This window comes from Podarcis vaucheri (genome assembly GCF_965113315.1).
Source record: "Podarcis vaucheri genome assembly, chromosome: 1".
Taxonomy (NCBI): Eukaryota; Metazoa; Chordata; class Lepidosauria; order Squamata; family Lacertidae; genus Podarcis; species Podarcis vaucheri.
Window position 1 is genome coordinate 51545595 of NC_138759.1, and position 25535 is coordinate 51571129.

At 45.1% G+C, this 25535-nt stretch overlaps 2 protein-coding genes across 3 annotated transcripts; both read left to right on the forward strand.

The window, feature by feature from the left end:
• Positions 1-1100: 1100 nt before the first annotated feature.
• On the forward strand, positions 1101-13177 carry RAPSN (receptor associated protein of the synapse; the record flags this gene model as incomplete). 2 transcript variants are annotated; one of them, XM_082226043.1, is made up of 8 exons in its annotated part: positions 1101-1316; positions 5614-5988; positions 7526-7684; positions 8159-8257; positions 8503-8625; positions 9682-9735; positions 10664-10863; positions 12060-13177. In XM_082226043.1, 8 exons carry the CDS (start codon positions 1101-1103, stop codon positions 12130-12132), a joined length of 1299 nt encoding a protein of 432 aa, XP_082082169.1. In that variant the 3' UTR covers positions 12133-13177. The 2 variants fall into 2 exon arrangements, with proteins under 2 accessions (XP_082082169.1, XP_082082168.1); XM_082226042.1 differs by having other exon boundaries at positions 5650-5988; positions 12060-13173.
• A 1355-nt stretch (positions 13178-14532) lies between these two features.
• PSMC3 (proteasome 26S subunit, ATPase 3) lies at positions 14533-25453 on the forward strand. Its single transcript, XM_082225973.1, has 12 exons — positions 14533-14701; positions 14897-14977; positions 15580-15705; positions 16581-16685; positions 17183-17245; positions 21779-21916; positions 22116-22259; positions 22558-22706; positions 23903-23999; positions 24153-24298; positions 24845-24926; positions 25094-25453. The coding sequence occupies exons 1-12, from the start codon at positions 14675-14677 to the stop codon at positions 25202-25204; spliced, it is 1269 nt and encodes a 422-aa protein (XP_082082099.1). The 5' UTR covers positions 14533-14674; the 3' UTR covers positions 25205-25453.
• The last annotated feature ends 82 nt before the right edge of the window (positions 25454-25535 follow it).

A 25535-nucleotide genomic window follows, 5' to 3' on the forward strand; every position in this document is an offset into this window, starting at 1 on the left:
AACAGGAACTGACTCTTCAGTGTGCACTGGGCCAACCAGCAGTTTCCGCATTACAAAACACATGCTTTCATACAAGTATGGACCGGAGAATACCGAAATACAATGTGAGGATTGGTGCCAAGTTCCCTAAGCTCAGCTTTACACTTGCATGAAAAAGGTCCCAGTTAAGTTCATAGCTGGCAAATAATGTTTCAGAGCCACTTCAAATGTTACACTTTAAATGTACATCTAAGATAAAGTGTGTTCCTAAGTATTAAGAGGATGAGTGCCACAAATACACATAGCAGAGACGTTCACTCATTAGGGAGCTGTGACTGTCAACAGCCCTCTTAGGAATGTATGTTATGTGGCAATCTGAGGTTTGCTGCTGTTTAATGTGCGAAATGATCCTCGGTGTTAAATTCTTCTGCATTTAATACTCAGATTTCCAAGATGTGTGTTTGGAATCCTAAAGAAGGCAGCGTTCTTGGCCATTGTGCCAAGCACCACACATCTCATTTCACGGTTAGGCTACTCATAAACCCTTAGTGCTCTTAGAGTCTGTTTAATGCTAGAATGGAAATGGATGAAAGCCTTAATTTGCTATACCACAGCAGCAAAGGAGGCCTTCTCTGGTATATTTATAAAAGCAACGTAGAGGGAAGGACAGCGGCTGCCTCTGGCTTGCTTTCTGACCTTGGGAGTTACCAAGACTGGCATTCCTGTGAAGTCATGTGACCAGGATTGGCGGGCACAGCTGTCACCAATGGAGGGGAGGGGCACAGGAGTGGCCATTCCGATTGAATTTCACTCCAGCCACTTGAGATTTTTCTCTTCTTTTCTTGCAGTGGTTTTTTTTGTCTTCCGCCTCTTTTGTTCATTGATTTGGGTCTTAGGAAGTTCTAGCAGGACAGCAGCATCCAAGATGCTAGCCTAGAATATTAGGATGGTTGCCCTAAGACCTTGGTGGCCACACTTGCCATCTCCTGCTGACATTCCTTCATCTGAATCGTCCGAGGTTCCTGTGGTCCAGAGCTTCCGAATGGTAAAATCTGCCTTCCAGTTTTAGCACCAACTTTATTGTGTTTCACGGTGTGTCTGCTGTCCTGGCAGGTTAGTATATGACGCTCTTGAGCACAAAGGAGATGGGTCAGGACCAGACAAAGCAGCAGATAGAAAAAGGACTCCAACTTTACCAGTCCAACCAGACAGAAAAGGCCCTGCAAGTTTGGTTGAAAGTTTTGGAAAAGAGCACGGATGCTGCTGGCAGGTTTCGAGTCCTGGGTTGCCTCATCACCGCTCACTCAGAGATGGGCAGGTACAAAGACATGCTAAAGGTAAAGCAGATTTCACGCTGAATGCCTGCTCTTTTCTCTCACTAAAAAGGGGGTGGGAGCTGTGGTGGGCAAGCAGGCTTTGGGGAGCAGTTCAGCAGACAAACTGCAAATACAGTGAGCCTGGATTTGGTAGAATTGCTCTTGAAAGGTCCTGTAAATTGCTTATATTTGTAAATTGCCATCCTGCATCTCTGCTCCCAGTTCTCCATCCCCAGAAATTCTTAGATTGTCCGTCTTTGATGTTTAATTCCCAGGAACGTAATTGTGCTAGCCAAAGCATGTTGTGTTATTGTAGAAGATTGTTCAGTTTTGCAAAGCATTATTTGCGTGTGAAAGTGTGCATAACTGTTCAGGAGGCAATGCCCTGAGGCTATCCTTTGATTTCAGTGACTCATCTGTCATATTATGCAATCTTCAGAAGAAGGGGGTTATACAAATTAAATAAATCAGCAACAATAGCCAGACAGTCCTTTCTTGTTATCATTTTACTAGCATTTATGGTCTGGTGCCAGTAAGGCAGTGACTCCCCAATGGTGCTTCGTCAGGGTTGCCAGAACTTCCCCTAAATGTTCAAAGCACCCTGCATACCTTCTTGTGATGACCTAACCAGGGGGTGAGGGGTAAACAAAAGACGAGCCCTTATAGATCAGACCAAAGAGCGATCTAGTCCAGCATCCCCTTTCCCACAGTGGCCAATTAGATGCTCCTGTTGTTGTTCCCCAGCAATTAGTATTCAGAGACGTGCTGCCTCTGATCCTAGAGGGAAGCTATACAACCATCATGGCTAGTAACCACTGGGTTGTAAGTGCTTTGCAAAAGGCCATCCAACGAGACGAGACTGGAATTCAGATCTTCCAGAATCTCTGTTCTTATTGGCCACTACATGACACTAGTTCTTTTGAAGGCAGGGGTGGTGAATCTGTGAGCCCTCCATATCTCATCAGCCCCAGCCAGTGTAGCTGATATGTGGGGGCTGTAGTTCAGTGGCAGGGAACACCCAGCCCCCAGGCCTCCCCCTTTGGCCTGTGGGGCAGTTTCAGCCAAGCCACAGCCACTTGCCCTGCACTTACGTCTTTTATGACTACAGTGTAGTTCAGCAACATTTGGAGGGCCAAAGGTTAAGTCACCCTTATTTTAAGGCAGTTGTAGGAAAAGTGCAGTGTAGACAGTTGTGGGAGGATTATCTGTATATCGTGGGTTGGGTGCTGGCCAGTGTACCTTCAACAGAGACTCAGCTCCACTAGTGGTCCCTTCAGTAAAATACTTGGGAACCTAATTTCTTGCTAGTGCAGCATGTACTAGTAGCATCTGCAAGTGTTTCATTTGAGGGTTCACTGAGCCCCAAGACCAAGTGATAGCCACACAAGAGATTCTATAGAACCAAAACACTAAAGTCTGAAACATAAACATGGGCAGGTGGATACAGCCCTGCCCCAGAGAGCTCACAGTCCAAATAGGTATGCACACAAACTTAAAAGAGGGGCTGCAGAAGAACAACAATTAGCCACCCCAACAGTTGTTTAATGTCCTTTCCTCAGTTTGGTTTTCATGTTTAATCTTGTCACATCTTCCACAAAGCCAAGTGCATTAATCTCTGTGCAGGCCTCTGAGTGATGCAATCCATCTTGAAGAGCTCACAGCCAGGTGCTTCTTAGGTAAGAACAGATGCATTGGATGAGGAGGTGCTTAATGATGCTCAAACCCATACACAGTGGCCAGGAGCATTCCAGTTTGCAAAGGAGCGCTTTTCTTATATTCTTAAGTGTTCTGGGAGGGCATTCCAGGACAGCAAGGGGGAAAGGGGGAAGGCATTGCAAGGAGCAGGCTCCCTTTGGATGGCTGAGGGTTGTAGGAATGGATGAGTGAGGGTCACAAGAAGGTACATGTTTGGAGATCAGTGCAGAGGGATAGGCAGGAACAAGGCGATGGAGGCTTTGCAGATAAATGGAGAGCAGGAGAGTTCCAAATTGACCAAAATATTGACAGGAGCTTTTAAAGGTTTAATGTCAGGGTTTCCCAAATTTGGGTCTCCATCTGTTGTTGGACTACAACTTCCATCATCCCTAGCTAGCAAGACTAGTGGTCAGGAATGATGGAGCCGCAAGTTTAGGAAATACAGGTTTAAACCACAGAAAAACAAATGAGTCAGCAGGCTTGAAATGACACAGTAGAATCCAATGTTGTGCGAGCAGGCTTGCACTTGAGCAAGGAGACTTCCCTTCCCTCCAATCTCCCCACCCCCGTTATACCCCCAAAATCTGCTCTGGAGGGTGTACCAACTCTTTAGAGCAGATTCTGAAGGTGAGAAGAGCAAAGAAGGTGAAGTCTAGTTGTACGAGTGCATGAGTTCAGTACACACACACACAGAGAGAGAGGGGGGGGAGTGCGCGAGTGCATGCACAAACATGCATGGACAGCATTGGCTTATATCTAATATTAAGCCTTAAAATAATAAACAGGGACGATAACCTGTGAAACATTTAATTTAGCTAAGATGACTTCATCTCTAACGTGTGCTTCATCAAGATGCTGGAAATGATACAGATACCTTGCCTTGAATACTTCAGAGTCTAAATTAAGAGACCTGGACCTAAGTTTGGAGAACCTTCTGGAATAAACAATTTATAAATGGAAAGCCTTGCCAAGCACTTCTGTTCATCAAGATGGCGCTTAATTCTTTGCCTCAAATCTAGGATGGGAGCTGGTTTTAATTAGCTGGGAAAGGACATAGTTGCACCTGTTTAACACTAAAGGAGAGACCACAGGCAAAAGTTCTGGATGACAAAAGCTATGTGAGTTGAAGAGGGGCTGGTCTAGGGTTCAATTCCAGGGATCAGCATCCTGCAATTAATCCCTTTCTTAATGATACACAGAAGGGAAGCAAGTTAATGGAAAGAGTTGTTAGGACTGCTTTACCCAGGACGCGCTTTTCGCTATGGAAGGAAAGCAGCCCACAGTAAGGAGATGTAGCAGAGAGAGAAAAAGAGTTGGGAGTGGTTTGTTTTACTTAATTATATTGCATTTGGGTTTTGACCAGCTTAATTTAAAAAATCAAGGCAGCAATATCCTACCATTTCTGACTCACTTCTTATACAAGAAAGCCCTTTCTTCGCCCAGCGTGCTTCCAGATTACCTGCTTATTGAGCATTCATCCTGATTTCTTTGCAAAGGAGATGAGGCCATGTTGGCTATTTAATGAGCATTCTTTCTTCTTTGCTTGTGGGGAGGTTAGATGTTACCGCATCCCATGTTTCTAGTCACTTTTCTTGCCGCAAAAAGTCCAACCTTTTGGGGAAGCACCTTTGTTTCACCAGATCTCTAAATCAGCTTTAGTTATACCACTGAATTTGCTGGTAGCGCCCTCTGCCCTCTTAGCTTCCCCACACATAACAGTTTTCTTCAGCAATTAGTCCTTTATCCCCGCTAACCTCCACTCAAATAATAGGGTTAAAGCAGAAAGCAGACAGAGTAGCCATGAAAACGATTAGTTTTTCAAGCCAAAAAGCAGCAGACTGCAGTGCAATGGGAAGACTGAGCCAGGGAGGCATGAGAGTGATCGGATATCACAGTGTTTAGTGGTTGAGAGTGGGACCTGCACAGCTATTTAATTATTTAAGAAAATTAGTTTCGTTAAAGCTGTTCAATATTTCATGTAGTTGAAAATAAGCCAAAACAAATTATTTAGGGAGCAATTCAGTCCATTCTCATACTGCTGCCATCTTTCTGAAAATGCCAGAACTGAAATATAAAAAGACAGGGTAGGAGATGGGTAAGGACTCTCGATTTTTTCTGAAAGATATCTTTCCTGAAATTCCCTCACACAGAAACTCTGGTAAGGATAATTGAGTAGGAAGAAAACTGACCTTAGCTAGCAATAGACTGAATGGAATCATTGGAGTTTACAGTAGTATAGCTGTGAGGAATGGGGATTAATTATGATGCCCATTGAGATTCATAAAATGATAGAATCATACAGTTGGAAGGTTCCCCATGCAATGCAGGAATCTCAAGTAAAGCATCCATGACAGATGGCCATCCAAGCTCTGCTTAAAAACCTCTAATGAAGGAGGTTTAAATTCCTCCCTCTCTCACCTTCTGTCTCCTCCTGTGACCATTGGCTTCTCCTCCGTATACCTACTATTGAGGCTTCTTTGTCATGAAGGTCTCCCGCATCTGCTTAAACCACCACCTCTGGCCTTAATTCACCCAGTGTATCATACCTCTGTATTCTTAACTCCAAGCTCCTCAGTGCATCATGCACCTGAATGCATCAGCGGTATCTTTTCTAGCAACAGAGATGGTGTTCCTTAAATGTTCTGTTCTCTGCTGGAAGTTTGCAGTTGTGCAGATTGACACAGCCCGGGAGCTGGAGGATCCGGACTACCTTACAGAGAGCTACCTGAATCTGGCTCGGAGCAATGAGAAGCTCTGTGAATTCCAAAAAACCATCTCCTACTGCAAGACCTGCCTGAACATGCAAGGCACCACAGTGAGCCTGCAGCTCAATGGCCAAGTCAGCCTCAGCATGGGCAATGCCTACCTCGGCCTCAGCATCTTCCAGAAGGCTCTGGAGTGCTTTGAGAAAGCCCTGCGCTACGCCCACAACAATGACGACAAGATGCTGGAGTGCCGGGTCTGCTGCAGCTTAGGGAATTTCTACACACACCTCAAGGTGGGTACTGCTCAGGCAGGAGGTGGAGAGGGACTGCAGTTAAGAGGCTGGACAATATGGCAGGAGCAGAAGGAATTTGAGGCATGCGGACAAATGTCCATGGGCCTGTCCAGACTGTGGTTTGGTCATGTAATGTGCAGGATGAGGTTGGGAAAGTATCCTGGTGACAGGCAGCTACCTTTGCCCCCTCTTAGGCTGCCCCACAATGAGTGTGGGGAGCCATCATGCAGGCTGAAAAGATCCTGACAACCCTTGCCAACAATAACAGGAGGAGAAAGGCACTGATTGCCTAGTTAGCAAAGGTGGCAGTGCCAAGTTGGCAGTCCTTAAAGAAGGGCTTGACTTTGAGGCTGCTCCATATATTACAGTTTTGGTATAGAAAGCCTGCAAATTACGCAGGGGTTACATTCCAGCAATCACTAAACCAAATTTTGGTCTAAACAAAATCAAAACACATTGGGTGCAGTGGCGGGTGGGATTGCCAAAGTCTTTTCCCCCTGGACAGCTGCCCCCTTTCCATCCCCCTTTTATTTATTTACTTATTTGCCAAGCAAATAAAGCTGATTGTGCACAAGGTAAATGTGCTTAAGGGGGACTGTAACATTTATAACTTACTTACACTATCATTTTCAAGGTATAACTGCAGTTATAGCACCTTTTGGTCATGTGGTGTGGTTGTGTCTGATTAGTTGTCACATATAGAATTTTCTGAGAAAGTGAATGCAGTGCCCATCAACATGGACAATGTTTTATCAAATAACTCAATAAACTACTGCCTCACTTGTGTGAATGAATCCCAAAGTACTAGTACTTTTCTTCTAGAAGAAAAAGTACTCGCCATAAAGTTGTTAGAGTAAGTGCCACACTTTTAATAAGTGCTTTTCTTCTAGGGGGAAAAAGGTGCTGGTACTGCGTACCTTTGAGCACCCCCAGGGGGGGAAAGCACTGCTAGTGCCAGTGTTTTCCATTGGAGAGGGTTTGGCAGGTTTCCCCCCTAAAGCTTTACATTTCTGAGAAGGAAATTCTCCCAATTCTGGGGAAAACAAGCATATTCCTATTCTGGGGCAATAGCCCCCCTGACCCTGGGCAACACTTGTTTTTAATGCATTCTCACTTTAAATTTGGGGATTTGTAAAAGACTCAAACCCTTTCCCCAAACTGGTGCTCACTAAAATCTGTACAATGAGATGCAAGTCCCTTTGAAGAGCAACAGCAGTGTGCAGAGTAGGTGGGTTTCCCTAAGTTACTGAAAATAGTTGAGTTTGTAAATCTGCTAAGTTTTATCTTCTAATTTATGAGAGGTCGTGGAATTAAGAGATTGATCAGAAATAGGCATGTCTGCTGTACATACCATACAATGCATGCACCTTACAGCCTGACTGATTAGGGACTAGATTTCAGCCTGCTTGCAGAACTGGAGATAGGTGCTCCCATTATTACCTTGACAGGCTCTTTGCTGCTCCACAAGCAGTCTTAAGGGTCTCATGCTTCTCTCCCGCCCACCTCTGTCCCTGCTTTTGTCTCTTATCTTTTTAAGGACTATGAGAAAGCCCTGTTCTTTCCATGCAAGGCTGCGGAGCTGGTGAATGATTATGGAAAGGGCTGGAGTCTAAAGTACCGCGCGATGAGTCAGTACTACATGGCTGTGGCCTATCGGAAGTTGGGGCGCTTGGCCGACGCAATGGAATGCTGTGAGGTACAAGGTGGTGAGGCGCTAAAAAAAGAGAATGAGAGGTCTCTGCAGGTCAGCAAGGGATGGACTGTAATTCTGTGGCAACAGACCTGCTTTGTGAGCAAAGGATCCCAAGTTCACTCCCTGGCATCTCAAGTTAAAAGGTCAAATAGACCCTAGAGAGATTCTGCCAATCTGAGTGGACAGTATTGAGCTAGATAGACAAACAGAAGGTCTGACATAGTGCAAAGTATATTCCCACATAGATAAAGGCATCTATTGCAATATATGCCCTGTAGCTCATACAAGTATACTCCTGCTTTCTTATTGCCAGCAGATAACATGGGTGAGGGCTCTCCAGTGCAAATGGGGCACAAGACCAATATACAATATATGAACACCCTCACCCCCAAGTAGATGCAAAATTCTTAGAGCAAACTAGATCTATGGTGTGGTTGACAAGGTTTAAATTCTGATTCTGTGACATTTTCTTGCTAGGAGTCAATGAAGATTGCCCTTCAGCATGGAGATCGTCCTTTGCAGGCACAATGCCTGCTTTGCTTTGCTGATATCCACCGCAGCCGTGCAGATATACAGGTATGCAGGCCCATGCGGAGTGGGATGGGGGGCAGCCAGGTACACTTGCCCACGACTAAGCCAGCTGAGGTGCCTTGCCAGAGACCTACTGCTTTTTTGTTTGAGTTTCTGACTTTATTCTAACAAGACTCCTGTCCTGGGCCTCAGACAAGCTCTGCATGCTCCTGCAGGTATGAAACAGGCAAAAGCAGTCTGGAGATGAAGTTATAAGGCTTGGAGAGTGATTGACCTCTCTTATACTGCAGACAGCATTCCCCCGTTACGATTCCTCAATGAGCATCATGACCGAGATTGGGAACCGTCTGGGACAGATTCAGGTGCTGCTGGGCGTGGCCAAGTGCTGGGTGATTCAGAAGGAATCGGACAAGGTCAGTGATAGGCTAAACTGAAAAGCTGAATAGATGACACTTGATTCCCCTTCGATCTCTTCTGTTTCAGTTATTTCCCCTAAATCCCAACAACTTGGCCCTCGCAGTTACCACCTTAAATATTATTCGCACTGGTAAGGCTAGCCTGTACCAATCCAATGTTCCTGTGGCCTGATTTTTATTACATGAATTAAGAAGTAGCCTAAGACACCAGTGTAGCAAATGGGGAGCAGAGGGGGATTGATGCTTATCACCATGGCACTTTATTTCTTCAGTTCTATGCTCATTTTATAGGAAAGTGTAACAGCCAGTTCCGACCAAAGATCCTTGGTTGTGGCTGGGGAAATTCAAAAGTTCATAATAAGGGCAATCTGGAGATAACCGTGAAACATTAAGATTACCTGTTCCCATAATAGATACAGTACGGTGGTTTTTCTTTCAGGGTTAGTGAGCATGAAGAGACAGAGACAATGCCTTCCTGCTCAGATATGTTCACGGACCATTCACAGAGAGTATGACTAAGGATTCCTTCATGGCAGGGGTAGATGGGAAATCTGCAGCTCTCCAGCGTGGGAGGCAGCAGTTACAAGTTACCAGTTTCTGCAGCCACTGTGGGCGCTGTGATTCTCCAGCGGTTTGAGTTCGCCCCTAGAGACGCACTCCATTGTCCCTTGAGACAGATAGATGCCAACAGCGATAAATCAGATGTGGCAAGCAGGACCATGTAGCTGCACCGTAGATTTCCACAAAAGGCCTTACCAAATCGACCATCTTAGTTTCTGTTCCTTCCCTAATAATCTCTAGGGTGGAACTAGGCTTTTTCACTGCCACTGCATGGTTGAGTTGAAGTTTTCAGTGAGCTATCCAATATGAGTATATATAGGAGAAATGCACACAATAGATTGTAATAATTTTTTTAAAAAAATCAAGCTAAAGCCATAGCCTTTTCACCTGAGGTGTGTTTCGGCATGCAACATGAAAGCTGCATAAAATGGATTTATTTCTGTCTCATCTACAGTAATATGCAGCATAGTGAGCTTGTTTCATTTCCCACAGGCGCTAGAAAGTATCGAGAAGGCTTATGAGCTGGCAGAGGGACTAGGAAACAAGGTAAGTCTTCTCACTGCCAATTCCTTGTGCCAATTATGAGGTAATCTGCTCTATTTATTTAAAATATTTGAGTTGTGTCCATCTAAGTCATATGCTGAGGAGACTCGCTGAAATCAATGACCATTGACTTTGATGGGTCTACTCTAAATAAGAAAGGATATAAAAAGTTGAATCCAGCTTTCTGCTTAACAGGCCTCCAAGGCAGCTCCCTAGTGAAAATGAATGCACAATATCACCATAAGAAGACACTTTTAAAAGGCCCTGGTGCTGATGGAAAACTATAGACTTGTAATTGGTTAACAGTCAATTCCTTTCACCAGGGTCCTTTTGAGGGAGCAGGAATAGGAATTCCTAACAGAAACTGCAACACCTCACCAAAATACAATTCCCAGGATTCTTCAGGAGAACACTTTAGTGTAAATTGATAATGTAAGCTGCGCCCTTGGTGGAGGGAGGCCATCTTAATAGAAAAGGAAGAAAAGAGCTATTCCTAGCTTTTTATAACTTTCAGCTTAGCATGGTAGCTACTACACTGAGGAGAAAAAAACCACTCTCGTTTTACAGATGGTTTAGGAGAGGCAATCATTGTAAATGTCCATAAACTTCATTGGGTCTCCTCAGAGTATGGTTAATGTGGGAAATTGTCCACTGAACCTGAAAAGAGGGACATTTTCATCAAGCTTGATTAATATGTATGTTGTAAGATTTTCACCTTACAAAAACAAGAGTTCTAGGTGAGAGAAGACTAACCTGGCAGATGGTAGAGGACAAGGAGGAGCACAAGGGGAGACACAGGAGGTGATAGAGGTGTCAGAAAGTTGTAAAAGAGAAAGTTTTATTGTTGATTAAGGATTCAAATGGCTGGATCCGCAGAAAGCCAGGCTAGTCCTCTGTGATGCCCTTTCCGTCTTTCCCCATCTCCACACAGCTTGGCCTGCTGAAGGTTCACTGCCTGTGTGAAGGCATCTACCGCACAAAGGGACAGCAGCGGGAGCTTCGCAACCATGTGGTGAAGTTTCACGAATGTGTGGAAGAAATGGAGCTTTACTGTGGCATGTGTGGCGAATCCATTGGAGACAAGAACCACCAGCTCCAAGCTTTGCCCTGCTCCCATGTCTTCCATATAAAGTAAGTAACAGGAAGGGATGCATCAGATCATAAGTGATAGAGCTGAATTGACTGGGGGATGTTGGTGAATGAATGAATGAATTCTTTATTAACTAATGAAGGTCTGCTGTTAATGACACAACTCTTGTTTTGTAGTGAAGTTGGTAGGGAGGTATATTGAAGTTTATGACCCAGTAGGAACTAGGTCATATTGCACCACAAACTAGTCGCAAAATGTGGAGAATTGGAAGAAAGGATGGATTGTGCTTGATGTCTACTCCAAAATGAGCAATTAGAATAATAAAATCAGGAAGTAGTTGAAGGTCATCTATTCCAAAATGTTGTCCAAATTTAGCATATGCTGTGCATTAAAAAAGGAGCAGAAGGGGTAATCTGTCGCTGTGAGTTACTAAATGCTGCCTTACATGGTGGGAAATGCAACAGGCAAGTGGGGAGAGCGAGTGAATGGAGCAACTCCATGCTTTGCAGAAGCATGGAATGAAACTAGGGGAGTTCAGGAGTGGTTTGGAAGTCTGATTGTAAACAAAGAGGTCCTGGAGGCCAGCATCAAAAAGAAAACAGCAAATGACCTCATGGATGAGAAATCTTGGCATCCATAATCTGGCAAGGCTAACTTTAGCATGTAGTAAATAGCAGATCAAATATTAACAAATAAAAAAGAGAATGTAACAGGTTGGTAGCATAGCCATGGCTAATGGTTAATGTGAGTGGATAAAACCCACAAATTGCAGCAAATGAGTTGCTTAGTTTTCTTCAATGAAAAAGAAAGCATCCCTGTAACAGATTTGGAAAACAGTGAGTGACTAAGTTATACTCTGAGTCGATACATTGAGATCAGTGGGCTTATGTCCTTTAATTTCAATGAGTCTACTCTGAATATTGATTTGTGTGGCTGTGTTTTTTTAATGGTACCGTTATGTGCCTTATTCCTGTATCTTAAATACTGTACTGAGATAGCTCAGTTGGTAGACCATGAGCCTCTTATTCCCAGGGTGGTGGGTTTGAGCCCCATGCTGGGCTAAAGATTCCTGCATTTCAGAGGGTTGAACTAGATGGTCTTGTGGTTCTTTCCAATGATTCAATTATGAGTATAGGTAATTAGTAATTATCAGGTCCTATTCCTCCCTAAGGACTAGTTATTTAAGTTAGGACCTCCTCTACACTCCAGCTTAAGGTGTTCTTCTTTTTCACTGCAGGTGCCTTCAGACCAATGGGACACGTGGTTGCCCCAATTGCCGGCGCTCATCTGTTAAACCAGGATTTGTGTGATCCACTGAATCCATGATTTAAGAGAGCTCATTCGATAAGTGTCAAATAGCTGGAACATTTTAGGCTCATGGTATGGAGATGGGGAACCAATGGGTAGGAAGAGGGTCTCCTGCAGACTGGATGCAACATGTGGACCTAGTTCTCTGCTCCCTGATATTCCACACATCTGAGTTGTGGATGTCTACCTGGAGTTCTCTGACATCTCTTTCCTCAAAACCAGTTATCACAACCAATATGTCACCTCTGTTCTTTGAAGGGAGTTGGTTAGCATGTCTTCCTGTGATCCCAGTCCTCTCATTCTCATGTTCTGCTGCTTCTGGTAGTTTCTACCAGGTCCAGTTCTGACACTCATACCACACACCTTGTTTTTATTCATTCCTTGTGGGAAACAAAATTATCATGACAACACACTACTTGGATGATGTAGCTATGGAGAGGTACCAGCCATTTCCCAAGTACCGCTTTAAGTTACTTCCTCATGGCATGTATTGGATGCCTAGCAGCAGTTCCCTGTATATACTTTGGGAAATGTATATGATATCCGTAATATAAAATAGGATCCCTTGATGAGCTTACCTGACTTATCAAATTCAAGCTTCTTTTGCCTTAGAATGTTCAGCTCTGTGATGTCTCCACCTGTCCTTCAGCAATGTGTTTGTGTCTGCCACAGTGTGCTTGGGATTCTGCCCAGAGTATTGGATTTATTTGGCTTGAGAGCCACTCTGTTCTGCTCCTGCAGAAAATCCAGTTGCTGCATGGGACTACAAAGAGAAAGCCTCTTGGGCCCAGGGTGAGGGAAGGTGTTTGTTGGGGGGATGTTTCTTTTGTTTTATTCGTTTGCCATAGTATTGTGATGTTACACAAGCAGAAGCAGTTATCTGTCTGCAATTATGTTGTCTTCAGTATATTTATACATTCGGTAAAACTATTTATACTGGAATCAATAAAGTTGTATCAGCCAACGACTCCGTATTTTCAAATTACCTTAACACTGTTCTCTCTCCCATCACCACCGCCCACAAACATTAAAAGCAGTTTTTAACCCAGTAATGCATGCTGTAGTTAGCATCATTTTTTATTAATATACTGTTGCATTTTGTGTTCCTATCAAAACAACAACAAGAAGAAGAAAACCAGAATGTAGAGAGAAGAGAATGGCATTTTTAATGCAAGACCTATTTGAGGAGAATTGGAAAAGGCTTGTGAGCAACCCTAAGTGCAGATGAGGGATTAAATCAGTATGTTTGTTAGGGTTTTTGTGGATTTCTTATGCTACGTGTGTGCAGAATCTTAGCAGATTTCCTAGCATGGGTTGTGGAGGCAGGAGAGCTGAGGCTGAGGGTGGCTTGCAACCATCTCTTAGCATGATGTCACCCATTATTAATAATCCATCTTGCCGATGTGATGGTGGCATGCTGCGAGAGACAGTGGCTTATGTGACAACCCTCTAATGAAGTCCACTTTTAGCATCCCTATATTGCAGACTGCGTGAGAATTTTAACCAAGTGTGGGTCACGATCTCCACCTATCTGATGGGGGACTGAGTGAGAACGACTTGGCAGCGGTCTTTATTGTGGAAACATGACTCAGATCCCGGTCTCAACTGCTCTATTACACAGTAAACACATTTTACGTAGATAACGGCGATTGCAAAGGAGAAGAGCGCTAAGGGTGTTCTTTCGTCTGAACCACCTGACGTTGAGCGCATGGGAACATTGAGACGCTGCCAATTAACTGAGCACTTTAAAGGGAAAGTTCACAGTTAATTGACTGCCTGAATATTATATCCCTAAAAGGCTTTAAAGCTAAGCTGGCCTCCGTACTCATTCTTCCCTCGTCTCTCTCCTTCCCTGTTGCTGGCCCCCGTTTTCCAGCCCTGCCAGCAAACGGTATATAATAACCTCGTTTAATGAACTTGTTATGTCAACCACACGTTTTGGTGGGGACGAGGCAGCATACTGTTAAGAATAAAAAGCTTGCATCAGGTTGTTATAGCTAAGGAAAACCTAGCTGAGCTGTCCATTCCTTCGTTCACATACGCGCAAAATAATACATACCAGGCGCATTTGTGTTTGTTTACCCGCATTCTGAAACGGGGTGTTTCCCTCCTCCTCCTCCCGCAGTGTAAAACCGAAATCGAACTGAGGACTAGGGGAAGGGTGCTCCTCCTGAGGTTTTTATCTCTATGAAGCTAAGTCGTCCGAGGTTTCCGCCGCTGCCCTAAACTAAGATGGCAGCGGAACCGCTCGAAGTTCTACTAAGGAGCTAAGGAAAGACCATCACTCAGCGAATTTGAGCGCGTGGTCACATGACTCCAGTGTAGGGAAATCGCCTATTCCACCTGCTTCGGCAGATTCGACTTTCCCATGTTTTCTCGCTGGGTTAAGGAAAAGGCAACTGTGGTAACTCAGCTTTAAAGAGAGACGGGGAACATTGAGAGACGTCGGTCACCACTGCAAAGAGAGTCATTATCGCTGCTCTCGCCAAGCGCGTCGAATCTGCTGCTTCGAAGGCGGAGCTTGGCTAGTGTGGCTAAAGAAAGATGGCGTCGGTCTGGGATGAAGCGGAGGTGAGGAGATGGGGGGACGGACGGATGAGGGCGCAGGGGGTGAAAGGGGACCCCGTGGTCTCGGTACTGTTCGGCGGCAGAAGCTCCCCCGGTCGGGCCGTCCCGTGGCTTCCGCGGAAGGGTCCTGGGTGGGTGAGGAGAGCCGGGCCTGAAGAGACGGGCTGCTTCTGGCCATGACTCTGTGTTTCTGCCTAGGATGGGATCGGCGAGGAGGTCCTCAAGATGTCCACGGAAGAGATCGTGCAGAGGACCCGCCTGCTGGACAGCGAAATCAAGGTGAGGTTGCGCTGGGCTGGGCTGGCAGAGCCGGTGGCTCCAGGTTGCCATTGTCCCTTTTCAGTCTTTTCTGTTTAGTTCCTGTAATCGAGACACACACACCCGGCTCGCCCTTCCCCTTAAGGCCGTTCTCGTCACCTAGCATACCTGTTCTTAGGCCTGCCTTTCGAGGCAAAATGCCCAGTCACTTAAGTGTGACTTAAGTCCTGGCTGCACTATACATTTAAAGCAGCACCATACCGCTTTAAACAGACATGGCTTCCCCTGAAGAATCCTGGGAAGTGTAGTTAACAGTCCTGAGCATTGTTAGGCCATCCCTATTTCCCTCACAGAGCTACAATTACAATTACTATTAGTCTAATAGTAAATCTGTCTTCCCAGGGAGCTCTGAGAATTATAGCTCTGTGAGAAGAATTAGCTGAGAGTTGTTGGGAGACTGTTCCGTTTTCTTCTACTATGGTCAAATGATTTTTGCTGCTTCTTTTTTTCTCAGCAGATTTGTTTCCTTTTATTTTTTGTTTAGTTGTTCCTCTCTAGACTTGCATGAACATACTTACGCTGATGCTTGTTTTTTGAAGTAATATCTTACTTGGAATTTACAGATCATGAAGAGTGAGGTGCTGAGAGTAACCCATGAGCTGCAAGCCATGAAAGATAAGATCAAAGAGAACAGTGAGAAGATAAAAGTAAACAAAACACTGCCATATCTTGTTTCCAATGTCATAGAGGTGAGTTTCTTATGCCAATAGTAAAATGGATGCTGCTAAGATTGATTGTTTCTTATTTGTGCACATGAGACGATCCTTTGGTGCTTTAGAAGATGGCTTAAGATGGTAGTGCTAAACAGGTTCTGCAAAGAGAACATGGATGGAGTCTGTGGAGAAAGCACTTGGCCTGTTAAAATATGTATGTTTGTTTTAAAAGGCATTATTTCTAATGTTGTCGTTGCTGCAGAGTTCCTTTCATAGTTTTCACTAGCTCAGTTTGATTTCTTGATGCAACTTTTTGGCTGCAGTGCTAAATAAATTTATTAGGTAAACCCCACTGAAGACAATGGAACTTAACTTCCAAGTATATATGAAGACAGTTGTCTCTCTCCCTGTGCTTTAATTTGCTAGTCTGAAAAATAGTCATAAATGAATCAACTGCAAAGAGGACCTACATTTCTTGGCAAAGGCAGCAATCTGCAGTCTCCCTTTGCATTTCTAATGGGGACTACTTTTCATTTTAAAACTTAGGGGAAAATACTGAGACAACTTTTGGACACTGGTTATTAGCTTATATTTTGCAGTGACCTACCCTGGGAGCTGTTTGGCTAAAGGGTGATATAAGTAAATGCTTAATAAATTAAATGGTGTCTGCCTATATTACACAATATTTCCTAGCTGTTGTGCAATAGGCGAAACTGCCTACTGACTTGTACCTATTGATTTCCCCTGCAAAGGAGTGATGGACCAAGATAATTCTGGAGGCCTCAAAGACTCTTAATAGTTGCTGGATAACTTAGTGCTTCTTTCCATTGCTGTGTGTAATTGTCAGCCAGGATTATGATGTGATTAATTGTGGTATGCTTGCACTCCTGTTGGTCTCTTTGCACCTCTAGCTGCTAGATGTTGATCCCAATGACCAAGAGGAGGATGGAGCAAATATTGACCTTGATTCTCAAAGGAAGGGCAAGTGTGCTGTGATCAAGACCTCAACTCGTCAGGTGAGAACAGCTTCTTGAGAGTGCTGTCATTTATACACACATATATGAAGCTACCTTAAACCATTTTAACCGGAGGTGCCAGAGATTGAATCTGGGATTTTGTACATGCAAAAAGGATTGTTGTTTTATTATTTATTAAATTTGTTAGTCACTTTATTTTGCTCAGAACAACCCAAAGCAGCTTACAACCAACCAACCAAACAAACAAACAAACGGATCCATTGAACCCATTGAAAATAGCTATTGAATTTTGCCCCCCCTCCACAAAACACTAAAGATCATGACATTACCTCCCAATAGAAGCTTACCTGGCATATCTTTTAAACCTTTTTTTATTTCAGCAGGCATTTTTAAGCTAGGGCTTTTTTTAGGTTTTAAGAGTGCATTTTAGATTTATTTGTTGTGTTGAGCATTTGGAGAACTGATGGCACCTAGGTCAATACTTTGTTGATGTTAATACTTTTGTTAATGTTAATACATTGCATTTTCTTCAACAGACTTATTTCCTGCCTGTGATTGGGTTGGTTGATGCTGAAAAACTGAAGCCTGGAGATCTGGTGGTGAGTAGTTTCTGCTCTGCGCAACCATAAGCAGCCATTTGTTTTTCATGATATACTGTTGAGGGTAAAGGTAAAGGGACCCCTGACCATTAGGTCCAGTCGTGGCCGACTCTGCGGTTGCGGCACTCATCTCGCTTTATTGGCCGAGGGAGCTGGCGTACAGCTTCCGGGTCATGTAGCCAGCAGGACTAAGCCGCTTCTGGCGAACCAGAGCAGCGCACGGAAACGCTGTTTACCTTCCCGCCGGAGCGGTGCCTATTTATCTACTTGCACTTTGACGTGCTTTTGAACTGCTAGGTTGCCAGGAGCAGGGACCGAGCAACAGGAGCTCACCCCATTGCGGGGATTCAAACCTCCGACCTTCTGATCGGCAACTCCTAGGCTCTGTGGTTTAACCCACAGCGCCGGATAGTTTACCTTAAATGAGGTATCCCTAATTGTCTTGAGAATTATTATGACATTTTAGTAAACTGCCACCCCAGGCAATCTGTTCAGCCAATATTTCTTAGCTGTTTGATTTAAGTCCATAGTAGACTTCCCTTTTAATGCAGCTGAGGTATGTGTGAATGCTGTACAGCAGGGGTGGCTAACCCAAAAGTGGCCCTCCAATAATAATAATAATAATAATAATAATTTATTATTTATACCCCGCCCATCTGGCTGGGCCTCCCCAGCCACTCTGGGCGGCTTCCATAAAAACCAAAAATACAATAAAATATCACACGTTAAAAACTTCCCTGAACAGGGCTGCCTTAAGATGTCTCCTGAATGTCAGGTAGTTGTTTATCGCCTTGACATCTGCTGGAAGGGTGTTCCACAGGGCGGGCGCCACTACCGAGAAGGCCCTCTGCCTGGTTCCCTGTAGCTTTGCTTCTCGCAATGAGGGAACCGCCAGAAGGCCCTCGGCGCTGGACCTCAGCGTCCGGGCAGAATGATGGGGGTGGAGACGCTCCTTCAGGTATACTGGACCGAGGCCGTTTAGGGCTTTAAAGGTCAGCACCAACACTTTGAATTGTGCTCGGAAACGTACTGGGAGCCAATGCAGGTCTTTCAAGACCGGTGTTATATGGTCTCGGCGGCCGCTCCCAGTCACCAGTCTAGCTGCCGCATTCTGGATTAGTTGTAGTTTCCGAGTCACCTTCAAAGGTAGCCCCACGTAGAGTGCATTGCAGTAGTCCAAGCGGGAGATAACCAGAGCATGCACCACTCTCGCGAGACAGTCCGCAGGCAGATAGGGTCTCAGCCTACGTACCAGATGGAGCTGGTAAACAGCTGCCCTGGACACAGATTTGACCTGTGCCTCCATGGACAGCTGTGAGTCCAAAATGACTCCCAGGCTGCGCACCTGGTCCTTCAGGGGCACAGTTACCCCATTCAGGACCAGGGAATCCTCCACACCTGCCCGCCTTCTGTCCCCCAAGAACAGTACTTCTGTCTTGTCAGGATTCAACCTCAATCTGTTAGCCGCCATCCATCCTCCAACCGCCTCCAGACACTCACACAGGACCTTCACCGCCTTCACTGGTTCTGATTTAAAAGAGAGGTAGAGCTGGGTATCATCCGCATACTGATGAACACCCAGCCCAAACCTCCTGATGATCTCTCCCAGCGGCCGCATGTAGATGTTGAAAAGCATGGGGGAGAGGACAGAACCCTGAGGCACCCCACAAGTGAGAGCCCAGGGGTCTGAACACTCATCCCCCACCACCACTTTCTGAACACGGCCCAGGAGGAAGGAGCGGAACCACTGTATAACAGTGCCCCCAGCTCCCAGCCCCTCAAGACGGTCCAGAAGGATGCTATGGTCGATGGTATCGAACGCCGCTGAGAGATCCAGCAGAACTAGGAAACAGCTCTCACCTTTGTCCCTAGCCCGCCGGAGATCATCAACCAGTGCGACCAAGGCAGTTTCAGTCCCATGATGAGGCCTGAATCCCGACTGGAAGGGATCCAAATGGTCCGCTTCTTCCAGGCGTGCCTGGAGTTGTTCGGCAACCGCTCGCTCAATCACCTTGCCCAGGAATGGAAGATTTGAGACTGGGCGATAGTTGGCCATCGTGGCCGCATCTAGAGATGGTTTTTTAAGAAGCGGTTTAATAACCGCCTCTTTCAGCGGGTCTGGGAAGGCCCCCTCATGGAGGGAAGCATTCACCACCCCACGAAGCCCATCACCCAGCCCTTCCCGGCTTGCTTTTATTAGCCAGGATGGGCAAGGATCCAGGAGACAGGTGGTTGGTTTCACTCGTCCAAGCAGCCTGTCCACATCCTCGGAGGCAACAGATTGGAATTGATCCCACTCAACTTGACCAGACAGAACTCTTGCACTCTCCCGCCCCGGCCCTGCTCCCACGGTGGAGTCTACTTCTTCCCGAATCTGAGCGATTTTATCTGCAAAAAACTTTGCAAAATCATTGCAGGAGAACATGTGGCCCGTACTGGGCCCCGATGTTGCAGGTGGTTCCGCTAAATTGTGAACCACCTGAAAAAGTCTCCTGCTGCTGTTTTCTGCAGATGCAATAGAGGCGGTGAAGAAATTCTTCTTCGCCGTCGCTATCGCCACTTGGTAGGCTCGACGTTGAGCTCTAACCTGTGTCCGGTCAGATTCGGAATGAGTTCTCCGCCACCGGCGCTCTAGCCGTCTCAACGATTGTTTCATTGCCCTCAGATCCGTGGAAAACCACGGGGCTGTCCGGGCTCCATGCAATCGGAGAGGGCGCTTCGGAGCCAAACAGTCAATAGCCCTGGTTAACTCCACATTCCAGCGGGCCACCAGGGAATCAGCTGAAAGGCCATCAACATGGGATAAAGCATCCCCTACCACTCTCTGGAAACCATTTGGATCCATTAAGTGGCGGGGGCGGACCATCCGAATTGGTCCCACCTCCCTGCAGAGGGGATGGGTCGCAGAGAAGTCCAGTTGCACCAGGAAGTGATCTGACCATGGCACTTCTTTCGTTTCGCTTTTACTTAGTGTCAGATCACCAACATCCATAGAGGTAAACACCAGGTCCAAGGCATGTCCACGGCTATGGGTTGGGCCAGACTTATTCAGGGACAGCCCCATGGAGGCCATGCTTTCCACGAAGTCCCGAGCGGCCCCTTGTAAGGTCGTGTCGGCATGGATGTTAAAATCCCCTAGGACGACCAAGCTAGGTGTCTCCAGGAGAACATCCGCCACGACCTGAAGCAGCTCGGGCAGGGAATCCTTGGCGCAGCGGGGAGGTCGGTACACCAAAAGGAATCCTGTACTGCCCCTATTGCCCAACTTCCAGAACATGCACTCAGAAAACTGGGTCTTCCCAATAGGACGCCTGGTGCAAACTAATGACTTCCTAAAAATCACTGCAACCCCCCCTCCCCGCCCACATGACCTGGGTTGCTGTGCATAAGAGAAACCTGGTGGACAAGCAGCGGCAAGAACAGGCCCATCTGCTTCATCCAACCAAGTCTCTGTTACACATGCCAGGTCAAATCCTCCATCCATGATCAAGTCATGGATGGCAGTGGTCTTCTGAATCATTGACCTGGCATTGCACAGCAGCACCTTCAGGCTATGTGGTATCCCTTGCTGATTCTAGTATCCGTCCGGACAGGACCAGACCCGGAGGCAGGGATAGTCCTCAGACAACGACTAAACCTGCCTCCTCTGTAATGACATGGTCTGGTCTTAGCGTAACTCCTCCTCCTACCCGTGATCACTGAGATCGGTTGTCCCAGTGCATCCCCCCCTGTGGAACATGCCCCAGCCATTTTGTGGGCTGGGGCCCACTCCCCGGCAGCCCTGACCCCTCCCCCTAAAAACAAAATAACACCTTAAACAAACAAACAAAACCAATACAACAATACAAACAAAAAATATAAAAATTACAAAAACATCAAAATAAAAAAATAATAATTCCCCAAGCCCAACCAAACATCAATCCCACCCCCCACATACAAAAATCCAGAAAATTTTTTTTATAAAACATTTTAAAAACACTCTGTGCCTCTCCGGCAATAACAAGAGTTTTTTGTAGCCTATCAAGACCCCCACCTCCCCCCAAAAGAGAATTCTATTTAAAGAAATATTGGATACTTATGAACACTGAGATTCACTTCACAAAAGTACTGCTTGGTGTCTTATTACGGGGTTCTTGTTTACTCCTCTGATGCTGAATCTTGGTGCATACAAGAATTATTTTTCTTATGCCTCAGACTAGTGGTTATAACATGACTTATGATGACAAATATTCCTTTTCATGAATGTCCGTGGCTGTTCGCTTTTCACAGTTTAGTAACTATTTTCTGCTTTAAAGTAAAGACTAGTCTCTTGTTTGATTTCAAAATGGAGTCCAAAATTAAACCAGTGCAACAGTGCTTGTTGGTTCATCTAATGCCCAGAAATAGTAACTCTAATGTTTAATTGACAGATTCTTGATGGATTTGCAACAATAACACAAGAGAATTTAAAAGGGGGGAGGGGCAGAGAGCATGACCTGAGTATGAAGATGTTGGTTTTGGAGTAAAGACTAATTCCTGAACTTATATCTGCAGGGAGTGAACAAGGACTCTTACCTGATTCTGGAGACCCTGCCCACAGAATATGACTCACGGGTCAAAGCCATGGAGGTGGACGAGAGGCCTACAGAGCAGTACAGTGATATTGGGGGACTGGATAAACAGATCCAAGAGGTGAGAACAAGAGGCGGGGGGGGGGGCAGTCTTTTAAGCTGTAAGCCTGCAAGCAGGGATTGTCTTGTTCTTAATATGTCTGCGGCATTGGATACATTTTAGGTGCTTTATAAATGATAAATAATACCTGTCCTGGAGTGTGGATTAATGGGCAGCATGATCCATGGTAGGGATTCATCATCTCTTTCTGTCTTGGCAGCTGGTAGAAGCGATTGTCTTGCCAATGAATCATAAAGAAAAATTTGAAAACCTGGGTATCCAGCCTCCTAAAGGGGTCCTCATGTATGGACCTCCAGGAACAGGAAAGACACTTTTAGCAAGAGCATGTGCTGCACAGACAAAGGTAAGATTTGATGTTGAATTCCCAAAGTCCAGGAACTGTCTTAGTATTGGGTAGGGGTCTGTATGGTGATTCCACAGCTGCGTAGTCCATGCTTCAAATCCAAATCCTTTCATACTGCATTTGATTTGATTATTTTATTTCAATATTAGTTTTTTTAAGTTGTTTTACTTTATGGAAGTGTATACTGTTAGGATGCAAAATACTGTATTTATTACAAAATATGTTTGCCTGGGATACCACACTTGTGCAGAACCCACAAGCCTGCATATACTTTCCTTTTCTGCTACCCACTCTCTAGGCTACATTCTTGAAGCTGGCTGGCCCACAGCTGGTGCAGATGTTCATTGGAGATGGAGCCAAATTAGTGCGAGATGCCTTTGCATTAGCCAAGGAGAAAGCACCTTCTATCATCTTTATTGATGAACTTGATGCCATTGGCACAAAAAGGTAAGATCTTGGGACTGTATATGATTTGGAAATCATGCCAGGCTCCTTTGTGAAGCCAAATAAGACTGTAATGTACAAGCATTGATAGAATCGTTCCTGATTTCTGTAAGAATATATGTTAGATGAAAAGATGGCTGAACTTTTGTAGTCCTAATTGAGATCCATGGTAGCTGTTGAAAAACCACCCTCCTTATAAGCTAGCTCCGTATACAGGCAACAGCAGATTTGCATGGGGTTTCGGTTCCTGACCCCTGTGTGCATCAGCAGAGCATGCATAAGTCCATTTTGCCCCATCAGGCCCCCTTTTCCATCCACTGCTAGGTTGCTGCGTTCCTAGTCACACATCAATTGGTGGTTGCCTGTACATCAACTACAGCTGTTTTTGGACAGGAATAGTCTGGCCATAGTGATTCATACATTGCTATAATCAAGTCTTGAGGTTACCAATGTGCTCTGAATGGGGCTACCCTTGGGCCTGGTCTGGAAGCTCCAGCGGGGGCTAGACTGTTCATGGGGACAGACTTTCACCAGCACAGAAGTCTGGTGTTCAAAAGCTTGCATTGGCTGCCTGTAAACTACTAGGTCAAGTTCTAGGTTCTTGTATCAACCTTAGCAACTTGGATCCAGGAGACCACAAGAACTGCCTAGTATCTCTGTCCCATCAATGAAGTCTTTGGGGTTATCACTGTTAGTGCTTCCCCATGGCTCGGATGCACAACTTGTATCCACCGGGAGCCATGTGTTCCGCATTTTGGGCCCAAATTTGTGGAACTTCTTTCCACTTGAGGTCAGACAGGTCCCCTCCCTGTTGAACTTCCAGTACCTACTGATGATTGTTGTTACAGCAGGCATTTTAATTGAAGTCAGATAGAATTGTCCTAAATCATACTACTGTTTCCCATGTCAGCAGCATAGACCCAATCACCTATCTTGATTAGCCCATTGATATTGGCCTATTAACACTGGCACAGTAACTAATAGTATGTTTACATGACACATGCAAAATCCATGCTTCTGAAGGTTCAAATGGTGGTTGTGCTACCAGGCCATAGGGGAGTCATTTGCTTCACTGACTATGATGACATTGCAGTAACAATTAGATTAGGCTTATACTTGTATGGTGAACAAGAAAATAAGGTTTCTGCAAGGGATATGCTGTGTAACAAAAGTTGACTTTATACCATGATTTCTTCCAGATTTGACAGTGAAAAGGCTGGTGATCGGGAAGTACAGAGGACCATGTTGGAATTGCTGAACCAGCTTGATGGATTCCAACCTAACACACAAGTCAAGGTAACTTTCCTTTGTTTGAGGGTACGAGGTGGGCATGCTGCAAGCAGAGATTACAGAGTGGCTTTCGGAGCCATTTTGATGAGGAAGATGTTAATAGGTTCACCTGCATCTCAGAGCACTAAAATCACTGTTTCTGGGTTCTCTCTTATCCAGGTGATTGCTGCGACTAACCGTGTGGATATCCTAGATCCTGCTCTACTCCGTTCAGGACGACTGGATCGTAAGATTGAGTTTCCAATGCCCAATGAGGAGGCTAGAGCCAGGATTATGCAGATCCATTCACGCAAGATGAATGTCAGGTATTAAAAAGGAATGAAGTCAGCTTGTGGAAATGGCTGGGTTGCAGGCAATAGTACTCTTCTTTTATTCTCCAGGCCTTGTCATAAGTAAACTATAGAGTGTTCTTGTCTTGGATTCAGTAGGAGCACAGGTTATGCTATTGGGCTTAAGAATCTTGACTTTCTCAGAGCTCAGTTCTGATCTTTATGGCTTTAAACACATGTTAGCGCTGGGTGGTACTTGCTGTAATCTCAGAAATCTAAGAGACAGCCAAGCAATATTTCCAGTGATCAAGTGGGGCTTTAGTACCCCTCATTGCTTCTTTCCTTTCCCTGTGACTTGTCAAATCAGAATAATTAATTCAAATTTAAATACAGTAAGTGTGCTTAATTTTATACAGAGGGCAGGTTTTTTGCTTTATGTGGTGCAGAAATTAATTTTTATCACTGAACATTTCACAGCCCTAGCTTTCACGTTGAAGCATTCTCAGGAAGTTTTTGTGTGTCCTTTCCAGTTGAGTTCTTTTCCCCTTTTTAATTTTGAAAACATAATTTCTTTCTTTGCAGCCCTGATGTGAATTATGAAGAGCTGGCTCGTTGCACAGATGACTTCAATGGGGCACAGTGCAAGGCTGTGTGTGTGGAAGCGGTAAGTAGATCTACCCCACCCCACCCCCAATGTTGCTTCCTTTGAGAAACTGTCCTCGGCAGCTGATGCTGAACTGGGGAGAGTGCCTTCAACACAAAAGAGTGGCAATTTTCTGTGATGCATTATTAGGTTTTTTTCCTGAGCCATCCTTTTTCTCTTTGGATCAGGGGATGATTGCCTTACGGCATGGAGCTACAGAGCTTACCCATGAAGATTACATGGAAGGAATCTTGGAAGTCCAGGCCAAGAAGAAAGCCAATCTACAATATTATGCCTGATTCTTGCACCTGAAGCTTATTATTCAGGCTTTGGCTGAGAAACCAGGATCAAGAGTTGGATCTGGAACTTTCTTACTTTCTATTATTACCTGATGGGCTAAAATAAAGCATTTGCTTTGACTAAGGCAGCTGTTATGTTGCTACACCTTGAAGAAAAAGAATTACCTTCGTGGAATGGTACCCTTATGCATGTATGAGGCATATGTCTTTCTTTTAACCCCTTAAAAACACAAAAATTTGCACACAGAACCTAAATTTGTCACTTGCTGTTTATGTGATTGAATTCTTAATCTTTAAAAAAATTACTCCTTCACCACAGCATTCCAGTTCC